Below are 14,423 nucleotides of genomic sequence, written 5' to 3' on the forward strand. Positions count from 1 at the left end.
CATGTAAATGGGATCAAGCAGTACTACTGGTTAGCTATTCAGAGAATCAGACAATATCACCCTTGCTGGAAATACTTCAATAAAAATTTATCCATGTACCTAATATTTGAACTCAGATTTTTTGCTTTATAGTTCCCTGTTCTAATCCCAGATTTTATTGACTGACAATGAGCTATATGGTGGTGTTAAACTAAATGCAATCTATTCTATCTGTTTTTATCACTGCATACTTCAGGTTTCAGCTGAGGAGCTGTAAGAAAAGAGATTTCTTTTCCTCCTCAATGACAGCCCAAAAAATTCAGAAAGCAAAAATCCTGCCAAGAGTTCTCAAGCCAATTCTATATCTCGAAGAGAAATACATGAAAATGAAAAGTAGATTAGAGTTTGATAAAGCATGGAACATTTTTTTTCATCCTTTTCATGTATCATAAAAATCTAGTGTCCATAAATAAAAGATTTTTAAAAGAAGCAAACAATAATGGGATTCCATGCTTATTAAACTATATATATGGGCCCTTAGAATAGGAAAATAGAGACAATTCGTGAATAAAAACATGTACTTTAATCTAATCTGCACATTTCTGTTTATTTTTTAGAAATCTATAAATATTTATACACTTACCTGAATCTTTAGTGCCTCAAAATAAATATACAAAATGCAGGGATCGAAAATGCATGATATATTTTACCTGTCATGTATGATTCTTTGTTTCCTAATGAAACTATACTATTTCCAAACAGACTGGGAGGAGTATTAGGCAAGAATATTACTGGGGAAAAATAAAACAAAACAAAACAAAACAAAAAAAACCTTAAGTCTTGCTCTGCTGTACTCACAGCACAAATAGGATGACATGGTGTATCAAGAATACAAGAGATGGCACAGCCAGGTTGTTTTGATATTTGCGTGAAGAACAAATTTAACTCTAAATCTCTTGGCAAGACCTTGCTTCACCCACATAATCTGGAGAACATCCATATGTGAGCCTTGTCTAAGCCTCCGAGAAGACTGCTGCCCTCCTGCTCATGTCCGCCAGCACTCTGATCTGACTTTCATACTTAATCTGATCTAATCCTGTCCAGCATTAACTTCATCTGTGCAATGAAACCTGGAGTATCCATTCTAATATTTGGTGAGGAAGGCATTTACTAAATTACTTGCTGAAATCATATGGTGTTGTTTAGCTCCTTATTTTAATCAGATGATGCATCTCTGAGGCACATTATCAGCGATTAGTTAGAAACCCTTCTCTGTCCTTTTTGGGAACAAAGAACTCTGAAATTAAATGCTAAGAGAAATGAGGCACTGTTGCACTCTGTAAACAAGCAGGTATTAGAAAAAGGAAAAAAGAGGACTAAATACACTTTCTTCAGTGCTATACAAAAATGGTAACTTCTGAAATCAGAATAGTTTGCTTAAATAGGAAAGCATCCAAAAAAAAAAAAAAGAAAAGAAAAAAGAAAAAAAAAAAAAGCTTTAGAGGAATATTTTATTAGAAGCCACTTAAAAAGAACATTGTTTAAAAAGACAATAGACAGCTTTGCACTTCCCTTTGCCTTTTTCCTTTAACTATTTCTTACTAAGGTACAGAAACCTGCTGAACTGAGCTGTCCTAGGAAGTTCTTGTTTTCAGAATTTGGTCTCTTACAATAGCTAAGTGCAACAAAATATAAACAGCTTTTTCTGCTTTGGACATTTAAAGGGTCAACAGGAAATACTCCTGATGGAAAGACAGACTTATTTAAAAATATCTACTCTCCTAAATTAAGCCTGCACATCTCTTTTTACACTTTCTTTATTTACATTATGCAAATAATAAATACTTTGCCATATAAAAAGTTCACATGCCATCTAGTGAAGTATAGCACAATTCTACAAATTCAGTCTCAAAAATTGTGTGTCAATAATCAAACCTATCTGCATAAATTATTAAACAATACATTGTACTGCAACATGTATTTACCTTTTCATAAAATAAATGCTGTACTCAGATATTTTTAATAAGAATTCTCTTACAATTAACATGTACCATCATAAAAAATAAAAAGCCTATTTCTACAAATACTGCTGTCAAACTGATTTAAGAAACAGAATGTGATGGGGAGAAAAGGGTTTTGAAATCTTTTTTCCCTCGGACAGATTTTCCGGGGAGCAAAAAATATATCCCCTTATATCAATAGTCAGATCTTTCCTAAGAAGTAAGCTAATTGAGCTGTTTGTGTTGATAAACTCCCTTTTCTCCAGACTGTTCCTCACTGAGCCATAATTATTTGCAATTTGCCTAAGTCGTCCATTTACTGATACGTCAAGCATGAAACAGAGGCAATTCCAGAAAATGGAAATGCTTCTCAAAATCAATCTTTGGGAAATAATGTGGTAGAAGTTACTGTGTGATAGAAGACTACCTTATAACTGTCACATGGAGATGAATATTAATTTGTTGAGGTTAAGGTGGCTTTGTGCTTCATTTGTTGACTTTGCTTAGCCATCAGCAAGCAGCACAGTACAATTACTCCAGCAAAGCTATTTTTCTAACATGAGTTTTATGATTTTTATGTACTTACCAGTCTGCACACATAACAATGTCAAAATGTCCTTCCAGTTGAGAGACATCTGTCTCATTATCCCATCGTAAAATGCTAGAGGAAAAAAAGATTTAAAAAAAAAAAAAAAGAAGAAGAGAAAAGGAAAAAGGACTTACATTTATTATCTTGAGATTTTTAAAGTATTAATTCTTATGTGACACAGAAGTGTTTTTAAAAGTATACATTTGTTAATTTCAAAGATGAATATAAAAGTATTGTTCTGTACATTTTTTAGGTTTTAAATCTCAAAGATAAAGAGCCCCCTTTTTATTATATCAGAAGGGCAATCCACACAGGTTCTTGTGAGTGGATCACCAACAAACATTCATTTCTGAGTTAGTGGCACCTGTACAGCCTCCGATTTTTACCCCTTAACACCACTGCATGAGGAAGTGAAGCCCGAGTACTGACAATCTGAGTGAAATACAAATCTGCAGACCAGATGTGAATTCATGGATCTCCATTACATCTGGCAGGCGAGCCGGTCGTGTTTCTCATTGATGAAGTGAGCATTCACTTGGGCTCAGGGGAGGAGGGACAGGGCAAAAGAATGCCAAGCTTAACACCAGTGCCAGCAATGTCGCCTCAGGCAAGCTTAAAAAAACAGCAGTGCTGACTCTGTCAACACCTATTCTCTCATAGGTGATAAGTTATTTAATTCTAAGATACCTAGTAACAGGCAAAAATGCACATATGTGCAAAGTTCTTCTTTGTTTATAAATGCTGCCAATTTATGTAGTTGCCATGAAGAATTTCATTGCTTGACTCCCTGTTAAAAAATAGCAAACCAGTGTTGGAATTTACTGCATACTTAAAATATCATTACCTCAAAGATTTGAAGCTGCATTTCTATTCCTAGGCTACTTAAAAATAAAATAAAATAAAACCCACCCTTCTTTTTCATTTCCCAGTTATTTATATTAGAAAGTAGATAAATATTTATGGGAAAAGCACTTGTGGGGGAAGGGTCTAATCTGATCTTGTCAGGTTGTGCATGCTTATCTCAGTTTTGTATGAGTCTTGACCAAATAGACCCTTTAGTCTTCCCACAGCTATAATCTACTTCTGGTTAAAAGCCATCTCCATTCACATACTACTCCCAATATTTAACCGAGGATCAGTTATAATATGTTCGTTCAAAAATGTTCCCTAAGTATGCAGGAAAAAAACGGAAATTTTTTTACTTTGTCTGTACTATATGCAAAATGTTGGTAAACATACAGATTGATAGAAATAGACCCACAGAGAATTAAGGTAGTAGCACATGCCTGTTTATATGCACAGACAAAATTTGAGGGTTAATGCTTTTAAAAGATAGAAATTACGAAAGGAGAGGCCCAATGGGTTGGGAAAGCTTCGATTATGTGGGTCTCAGTGTATCTAAACAGATTTGGACTAATTAGCCCATTTGCCCTCCCGGAATTTACTGTGACAATCCAAAGAGAGAAAAGAGTAGATTAATTTAATTTTTCCTCCTCAAATTGAAAGTATTTCAGATTTTAGAAGCCTAGGTAGCTTTGCACACTGGCACGCAGCAGGCATCCAGTAGTGGAAAGTGACAAAGGAGAGTTCTCACTCTCAGCTGCTGGCTGCCTGCTGGCTACCAGTGGCTTTTTCAACCCTGTTTCCGTGGAAACTTAGGTTAGAATGGTGAAAATTAGGTAAAGGTAAGTTTTGTGGGTTTAAAGCACGCACTCTAATATTTTAAGAATCCTGAAGCAGAACTGGAAATTGGTAGATGAACTGTGAGCCTTAAAAGGCCACCTTTGGTTCTCATTGCTACAGAAACAGAGATCTGATCGGTACCACTATAGGGATTTGAATTATGATTTTTTAACCAGGCACAAAGGACATGGTGCAGATAGCCAAAAGCTCAGAAACCATAATGCTGAGCAAAATCTGGAGTAGATGAGTTTCCAGGAGCATGAGCAGTGGTGCGAAGTGACTGTCATGTACACTGCTACAAGGAGAGAGCTCAGGGCCCCACATCCAGCCTTAAGCTAGTTTTCCACCATTTTCCTGATCTGACATCAGGATTGGTGTTGGTCTCTCGTTCCATTACAGCTGTATTCCTGAACAGACGAATTCCTGAACAGACAATAACTATACAGAGGCCAGTGATAAATTTGCACACAAGATTTTCAAATTCAACTCACTCAGGATGTATGTACATTTATGGGAAGGACACAACTACCAGCTATATATATATTTACCCTCACTATCTTTAGACAAGTTCAAGTATGACCAGTAAGTGAAGCACATCTAGGGTACATGAAGCTGCAACTTCAGAAATTGTTTATGTAGTTAACTCTGGGTTACCTTATCTATACTGTTGTATGTTTAATGCTTACATGAATTTGCATGAAAACTAGCCATACATCTGCATCTGTACCTGTAAAGCAGACATGCCCCCACATATTAGGGAATCAGAAATAATTCTGCTCAGAATCAGCATTATTACATCATTAACACTGACGACAGAATCAGCCTTATACTGAATCTGAATCAATTATTTTCAATTTTAGGACTGATGAAAGTAGTAAATCAGAGTCAGGACATGTATAAATACATCAACTATCAATAAAATTTCCCATAATCTAAATACAATTCCGGAATCTGAAGTACAGCAAAATCCACTGGTATTGCAAAACCTCTGAGAAAAGTGAAGATGTGTGTATGCGTATCTAAATGCGTTTATCTATAGGTAGTAAGAGAGTAAGTAACCATACTTTTTCCAGGGATTATTGAGGATGTGACTCTTGGACTTTGTGGTCAGTCCTGAAATAAATTCTGAAGGAACCGTGAAGTAAGAGTTAACTGTATTTAAATTTAAAGAAAAACACAACTAGGAAACCCAGAAAAGTGTCAGCAACAGAAACCAAAAAATCTCAGTATTTATAAAGTTTCCTCAAAGAAAAGAAAAGAAAAGAAAAGAAAAGAAAAGAAAAGAAAAGAAAAGAAAAGAAAAGAAAAGAAAAGAAAAGAAAAGAAAAGAAAAGAAAAGAAAAGAAAAGAAAGAAAGAAAGAAAGAAAGAAAGAAAGAAAGAAAGAAAGAAAGAGAAACAATGCCATGCCACAAAATGTCTTTTCAGTTGCCAGTATTATGGTAATACTTGGTAATACTTTCCTCTTGTTCTTTTTCCAGATAGTAAATCACAAAATAGACTATTTTCAGAAATACGGAAATTCAGATTTTATTTAGTAGTTACTAAATAATGAATAAGAAGCAGGAATCAATATTAACATAAGGATCTTGGTGCCAAACAATCGGGAAGCATAAGCAGAAGATTTTTATTGGGTTGTTTTTTCAGTCTCTCTGAAGCCTTTGGGTGGTCATCATGAACACGTACATAAGAGCGAGAGTTCAAATTTGGACAGGAAAACAAAGTTCCTGAAGCTTCAGAATACTTGTTTTCCACTTTGCTTCCAGCAAAATAAGAAGTTTTAAAGCTATAATATTTTTATATCTCATATATAGAAGGTGCTACAGTACTAACAGATGAAATTATTTTCTAAGTTCAGAAAGTGTGCTTTTCACTCGATTTCTGTCTAAGCAACACCTTCAATTTTTTATTATTACTTTTTTAATAACATATTTAAGGTGTATAAAGTCCACTCCACATTTATTTTGTGCTGGCTTATTTAACTTTTATAACTTTAGTTTTATGAAATTGAAAACTAGCAATTTGTCTTCAGAAGAAAAGGGTCTGAAACCAATTGCAAACAGAAAATAGTTTGTGGGCTTTTTTGGCTATAACAAGAACATTAAAAAAATAAAACAGGATGTGAGGGAAAGACAACGGGAAATACAGTACTGTTAGTGTGTCTAGTGTTGTTAAGCCAAGCTGATGGTGACTAAAACTTGGTACTCACTAATGGCTGCTTTATGGCCTATATCAAATGAATTTAACCAGTTTTCAGAGGAAAAGTACCCACGTCACAAACCTATTACTATAATTAGCAATCTTGATGGCAGTCCTAGCAAAAAGGACAAGGACTGAAATGAGCTATAGAGAATGAACTATCCTCTCACACGCAGAGGTGGCTTTTCCAGGTCAGGGATAAAGCATACTATCAAAACAGTCTGAGAAAATATGTACTGATGCTTTAGTTTCCTACACTGTCAGTCTTACACCATTCCAAAGTTACTTTTTCATCCTGATCTATCTTTTAAATTACCAAGTAAGCCAGTGAATGTGATTAGGGTTAAGATAAAAAGAACTGTAATGATAATAGAACAAAAAGATCAACTAAGGAAATAGAGACTGAAAAAAAGAGCGTCCTTTCTTTATGTATTACCAGCTTACCCCAATGTCCTCTTGTATTTCAAAGAAGAAAGGAAAAAGAAAGGAAAAAACAAACAAACAAACAAACAAAAATAAACAAAAAAATAAAAAAAAATAAATAAATAAATAAATAAAAAAAAAAAAAAAAACAGAAAATTGGCAAATGTCACAAAGGCGTTTACGGCAGCAAGACTGCACACTTTTCCTGTACAGTAATTCTAATTTATGGAGGACAGCCCAACAAATGCCAACACTTTTTCTTACACTAGTGAAGCATTGCAGCAATCTACAATAAAAGATATTACCTGATTTTACCAGGTTTTCCTTTCTCATACAAATCCCTCATTACTATTTTTATTCAACTTCTGTTATTCAATGGTTGTCTTCCCAGTGTGTCTAGGCAGGTAACTTACATAAGAAAACACAGGTTAAGTCTCAGATAATAGAAACTTGAAACATTTCCAAGTCCGTCTGAGATGTTTTTGAGATGAATGGCATAGGTTAGAGTACGTCTCAAGTTAGCAAAAGAGTTATTGTGCGAATAAAGACAAAAAATCAAAATTCAAAGAGAGGACAAAAGACACAAAAGCCTGCCTTGCTTCAGTACATATTAATAGTTGTAATAAAGATTTTTAAAAAAATTGCCCCAGTTAGCAGATGAGCAGCTACCAAGAACCCCTATCTACCCACCTCTTCTTTTCATATTTTAATTTAGGTTTCAGTTTTTGAAAAGCATTATCATTGGTATGTATACAGGTTCAGGTAAAAGATTTTGTCTGGGGATTTATATGACTTTTTCTATGACATTAACCAGGGAAGTTCATTAACACATTAACAAAAGGCATCACCAGAATGTTTCTCCACACCTTGATCTTTGTTTGAGATTCCTCAATTTTGTATAAAGATCAAAAAGATGAATTTTAATTAGTGACAGAGGTGACGTACATGCCTGTCATTACAACTCCTCTGAAGAGTCTTGCAAGTTCGCCTGCTATCATTTCCCCATTATTATTTTCTCATGAAGTTGCTCTTATTTCTCCATCTTCTTCCACCTCCAGCCTTTCTTACCATCACTGCCTCACTCTGCTCTGTCTCATTATTCATTACTTCATTCCTTATGGAGTAGCAAGACACCAAGGTTAAACTTTGAACAACAGGTACCCAACATCAATCACTCTCCATCTCCTCACACGCTTCTAAACAGTTTGAATGCAATACGTAGAATTACTGAAGGAAAATTCCCACACTTCCAATAATTTTGGAGTAATTTAATTCTTACCTCTTTTTCTTGATCACTTTGGACATAACCATTAATTCCAATATGTAATCCAGATTTAGTTTTGACCTTCCTCTATATTTGTAAACCTCAACTCTGTTCAGATTTTGTCATTTCTCTTCGTATAACTTCTCTAAGAAGTTTCCTATCTACACACTCAACTTTAACTCTTTAACCATGTCATCCTTATTAACGTCTTAACATCACAATATCATTCTCTCTTGAAAAATGCAGTCTTGCGCCAGTCTTGCTTAATATTTATTGAGTAGAGAAAGACTGTTTTTCTTTTCTTTCTTTTCTTCTTTTCTTTTCTTTTCCTTTCCTTTCCTTTCCTTTCCTTTCCTTTCCTTTCCTTTCCTTTCCTTTCCTTTCCTTTCCTTTCCTTTCCTTTCCTTTCCTTTCCTTTCCTTTCCTTTCCTTTCCTTTCCTTTCCTTTCCTTTCCTTTCCTTTCCTTTCCTTTCCTTTCCTTTCCTTTCCTTTCCTTTCCTTTCCTTTCCTTTCCTTTCCTTTCCTTATAACCTTGATCTTATAACCTTGATCTTTTTTTTCTTATAACCTTGATCTTTTTTTCACCTTTCTCTTTGTACTCCTCCAGGTAAGTTACAAGTGCTTTCTTCCAAACACTTCACAACAGTTCACTTTCCTATTTATTATCTCTCATTCAATATTGAAAGGACAAGTCCCTTCTTTAATGTCAGCCTACATTCTCCTCCTAGCCTTTCAAGATAGGACCTTTAACAAATTTCTTCCACTCTGTCATGAACAGACACAAACTCACTCCATTATCCTTGAAATTCCCCTTTAAAATAGAGCCTACAAAAACTGGAAAGAGGTTAGGCTGCTCTTGTGCCTCATCCTTTTTGTCTATTGCACTGACTACACAGGTATCCTTGTCATCCTTCCTCATGATATCCATCTCTGGTCTTAGACTGCAGACTCTCTAACAGAAATTGCCTTTTTCCTCTATGTTCATACAGTGCGTGGTACAACAACTCATGGTGAATCTCCATTACATTAATGTAGTAATATAAATTAAAAACTAAAAGAAAGAGAGAGAGAGAGAGAGAGGAAGGGAGGAAGGGAGGAAGGCAGGAAAACCAACAATCCAAACAAATCCAACAAAACCAAAACCAACAATCTTGGTTTTCCTGCCCAGAAGCTGCCTTTCAAAAGTGGATAACTAAGCTTCCCTTAGTCCTCATTCTAAGAGCACCTAAACTATATATTTTGCTAAAACTCAGACAGGAACATTACAGTTATACGTCATCAAAAATAACAAATGTAACACTCATGCTTCCGCTGCTACTGAATTTTTGGGACATACACTGCATCCAAATACAACTGTTACAGAATACAGCTTTTCATTTTGTAGACACAATTCAGACTGATATATTTTATTATGGTATAGTCATTTCAAAAAGCAAGATAGCATAAGCATATGCAGAACAACCATGTATGATGAGTGAATGAAGGCTTTATAAAAACTGGTTTTGAGTAAAAATACAAAGGAAAAGATGTTTTCTTGCCCTATGGAAAACAGTCCATCCATGAATACATGGAAGATAATCAAGGGAATAAGAAAGGAGAAAAAAAAAAAAAAAGTGAACCGTGAACCAAGCAGGTCCAGAAGGACTGAATGGGGCAAAAATTAAAAACAGCAGAGGGGATGTCATTCAGAGGTGCTTAGATTCTGAGGGCACTATGGTCTATTGTAATCATCTAAGATTTCAAATTCCTAAATCAAGACCATATATCTCAGTAAATTAATGCACATTTCAGAAAGATATCCAACTCGATTTAAATACATTCACTGTTTAAGAAACTACCACTTCCTATAGAAAGATGTTCTAATTAACCATCATTCTCTGTCAAATTTCATTTTTTTCTAGACTGAATTTGTCGAGCTTCAATTTCTACGTCTTGTTAGGTACTTGTAAGCTAGATTAAAGAGTGATCTTCTATTAAAGATTTTTTTCTCCACATGAGACTTTCAGATCAAAATCAATTCATTTCTCAACAATCAAGTCATTTCTTTGACAAGTTAAGTAAACAGAGCTCTTTAACTCTCTAATTTCCAAATCCTAATTCACTAATGCCTCTTTCTTGAATCTCTCTCATTTTTAATATCATGGTTAGTGTTTGAATAACTGCATATTAGCAGAACATTAATGAAATCAGCGAAGATGACACTACAAGCATTTTTTTGTCAAAATTGAAACTTTGTCCCAATTTTCCTATATCTGTGGCAAAGATAACTCCTGTGAAGGAGATAGCTTACTGAAAGTGTGCAAAATGTATTTGATAGTTGTCTGTTAAGGTAGAGCCAAGGTAGATAAGGAAGTGTAGACAAAGGTACACTGGTCACAACATGAATCAGGAAACACAACGTAAAGGTTGGCTAAAATTATGGATGCACAAAAGGGCATATGAATAAAAATAATAATAAATAAATAAATATGATTCTAACATCTCATGGACATTTTCCTTTAAAACCCTTAAAAGAAAGACACAAGTTTTCTTATTTCAGTAGTCTCCATCTAGCGTTCATGTGCAGTCCAAGAGGGTAGAAGAGGAATAGCTTTACCCAAAGACTGCTTTTAAAGCTAAGAAGTGACCAGCATAAAATACAGCCAAAAATTTAAGCAAAAATTATTTAAAATAATGTCATGCTATACCTTTAGATAGCATCTAGCTTTTCTGTCCCTTTTCTTCCAAACTTAAGAAATTTTACAATAAAGCTTGTTAATTTTTCACTTTTTTCTCTTCATATATTTTTACTTGGTCATATAAAGATGAAAGACAAAGCTACAATGTGATTTAAAACAAATTACATTTTTTATTAAGTAAACACAAATGGGTGAAATACACAAATAGCAGAGGCTTGGAAGTTGGTGAAAGTCAGCTGGTATTGCCAATCAGTAAAGAAAGTTATGAGAAATATAATACCTCCAAAAGCTGAAGTTGCATACAAATGCAGAAAGGACAACAAACTTGGAAAATTAAGTAAAATAATAAAATTAGGCAGGCTAAGAATGATTGTACTCTTTCTTTTATTCTAAATCTTCCTGCCACCTAATAGTCTGGTTTTAGAGTGAGCACTCACAGAGGATGGCACTATTTCAGAGGCAAAATTAATTTTTTGTGTGTTCACTGCAGAAGAAACTGAAGACAGTTTTACCACAGAACCTTTTTTTGATGGAAAATGTTCTCTGCAAAAAGCAGTTCTGCTTTACAAAACTTCAAGAGTTCTTCAAAGGGGTCAAGTATCTAGATAAGGGTGATCTGAATAGCACAGGCTGCTTTTGATTCCAAATGGCTATTGGCAAAGACCCTCACCAACAACATTTAAGGAAAGTAGACAGCCATGGGATGAGTCCTGGCATGGCTAAAGAATGGAACAAAAGACAGGGAACAAGGTAGTAGTAAATGGTCTGTTCTCAAAATCAAGGGAGATAAACAGTGGAGTTTCCCTGGGACCTGATTTATTCAACATGTTTACAAGTGATGAGCAATGAGGTGGCAAAGTTTGCTGTTGCTATGAGGCTGTTCAAGACAGTAAAGAAAAGAGCAGGCTGTAAAGAATTGCAGAAAGATGAAATTGACATTTTGGACGGTAAAATGGCAGATGAATTCAGTGTGGATAAATGCAAAGAGGAAAGGGGGAAAAATTATCCTTGTTTCATAAGGGAGGTAGAGTAAACTGACCATCACCAGGAAGCTCCTCATGTTATTACAGAGTTTCATGAAAATATTTGCTCAGTGCTCAACTGTAGTCAAACAGCAAATCACTGCTAGGCATTTTTAGAAGAGGAACAGAAAGAATAATTATGCCATTACATATATCTATAATTTGCACATACTTCAAATGCAGTACAGCTCACCCTCATCTGAAAAGGAGTAGAATGAAACTGGAAAAGAAATGTAAAAGTGCAAGTATGATCAGAGGTGTTGAATGGCCTCCACCTGAGCTGAATTTTCTGTGACAGAGAGCTACAAATTTACAGTGGCCGTGAACAGACAGACTGTTTATTTTTTCTTCTTTTACATACATAAAATCGTCAAATGAAGATGGCAGGAACCAGGAGGGTTTTCATTCTAACCAAAGGGCAGGAAATTATTCTTTTGGCAGCCTCCTCCTTGCCAGTAGATGTTGTGCATACAGGAACATTACACAGGGAAACTGGAAAAGCAGTTCAGAGAAAGGGATTCCTTTAAGGTTACTAAGCTGACAAACACAACTAATTCAATAAATATGTCTCAAAAAGTTTGAATTTACCAACATCAATTTGACGAATGAAAACATAGAGGGAGTCTTTGTTAAAGCTGTCCTATGGTGATAGAACCTGTTACATGATCCACTGAAATCAAGAAGGTTAGAAAGCTGGTTTATCTTAAGTACACTGAACTAGATGTAAAATATTCACATGCTACCAGTTACAGAATAAGAGGAAATTAATATAAGAATGGGACCAGGACTATGTAGTAGTGCTCTATCATTGAGACCTTATCCTACTATTATGCTGAGTGTAATTTAGTCTTTAGAAAGGCTTTTTTCTTTTCTTATCAGGCTTAAATCAGGAAGCCTGTAAATTTTTATAATTGTAAGAAACCCTAAAATTTTCAGTAACAGATGATAACCCATCTGCTAACCTTTAAGGAGCAGGAATTGTCACTTTTGGCCACTTCCTTATACTTTCCTGGTATGAGTTCTAATATTGACTACAAAATCACCTGAATGTATGATACACTACTACTAATCAATTCAAACAGTGCATCATGTAATAAGCATTTCTCTCATTGTAATGTAATGTAATCTCTCTGGGGCAGCTCTTAGCAAAACAGTAGAGTTGTTCATGCCTGAAACTTATAGGTCCCATATCAGTAGTAAGTACACAAATTTTCTTCTTAACATCCAATCTTCTCAGACAAAGGAACTTGGTGAACAAACTACTTGTTGGACAAGAATAAAAGAGTCTGATAACATTTAGAATATACTGCAAATCCTTTCTTTTGATAAAGCTTTTCCATTGTGACATTTGTAACAACAACTATTTTTCAAAATTCTACAACATAAACCTGTACTTCAGGAAGATTTCCACGTGAAAAAGGAAGAAAAAGAGCAGAGATTTTATGACTGCTATTCCTAATTTAATTGTTTGTGGACATGCTCAAAATAATGATATAATGCATGTCAAAGTAGAAATGATGGTATAAAGAATGCTATCAGGATAACTTGTATGCTATGTTGTGGTATAAAATTGAAGTGGTTCAAGAACAATTTCAGAATGTGAAAAAAATAAAATCATCAAATCTATACATGATATTAACAATTCACTTTTCTATGGCAAGTCATTATTAGTAACTTAGTGGCATTACTGTACCTATTTCCAGTAAGTGTTAGCAAAAAATTCTGAACATACTCCTGGAATCTAAAAATAAACTTGAATTGTATAGCCATTGCTGAAGTAAACTGTTTACTAAATATCTATTATTACATTATAACACACAATATGACAAACTGCCAGTTTGGCTTACATTACTGTACTTTTAAACAATAATCAAGAGTTGGCAGAGAGCTAGATAAGTGTTCATTTACTGCATTTTGTATAAATCTAAATAAATAAATGTATGGCAGGTTGTCTTAATCTAACATGTCTTGGCTGATACTGGATTGCTCCTTTTTGTACCATACATTTTTTGGCATATTCTCCAAGTCTAGATTTGAATGTCAGGAATATCATAAACTGAGTCTCATACAGATAATTTTTACTCCACATGCAAGGAAAACAGTACAAGATCCCAAAGTGAGATGGAGGTGTAGTGAGAAGGGTTGATTATTTTTTATATGCTATAATATTATAATTTTGCACTGGACACTGTTTAAATGATACATCAGGGTGAGGAACATGTAGAGCTTTCTCCAGATTAAATTAATGTTACAGTATATCACTTAAATCATGTTCATTTGTCTGCAAGCTCTGATCAAGGAAAAAAAAAAAAAAAAGTCACCTCATATCACTGCAAGCTGGTGTTGCATTCTTCCCTATGAAACATCACGGTTTCTTGTCCTTGTCTTTTTTTCTATGCAAACCCCAGGTTTTGGGTTGTAGGTAAAATGAATCAGGGTTACAGTAATATTTCAGATATTACATCAGCCTTTTAAGCTTTTACAAGGCCTTTAAAAGTGATCATATAACTTTGTTACTGTCTTCATCACGTCATTACTGAATCTGAAGGACTGATCCATCTATTAGTAGTTAACAAAGAGCTAACC

The 14,423-nt window shown here is 34.6% G+C and overlaps 1 protein-coding gene across 1 annotated transcript in view; it reads right to left on the bottom strand.

Moving 5' to 3' along the window:
• Nucleotides 1-14,423, bottom strand: part of CAMKMT (calmodulin-lysine N-methyltransferase) — a 221,280-nt gene that overhangs the window by 17,393 nt on the left and 189,464 nt on the right. The window contains exon 8 of the mRNA XM_084514642.1: nucleotides 2,566-2,640. Within this exon, the coding sequence (XP_084370768.1) occupies nucleotides 2,566-2,640 (75 nt within the window). The remainder of the gene's footprint in view (nucleotides 1-2,565; nucleotides 2,641-14,423) is intronic.

Source organism: Aythya ferina, assembly GCF_964211825.1.
Source record: "Aythya ferina genome assembly, chromosome: 3".
Taxonomy (NCBI): Eukaryota; Metazoa; Chordata; class Aves; order Anseriformes; family Anatidae; genus Aythya; species Aythya ferina.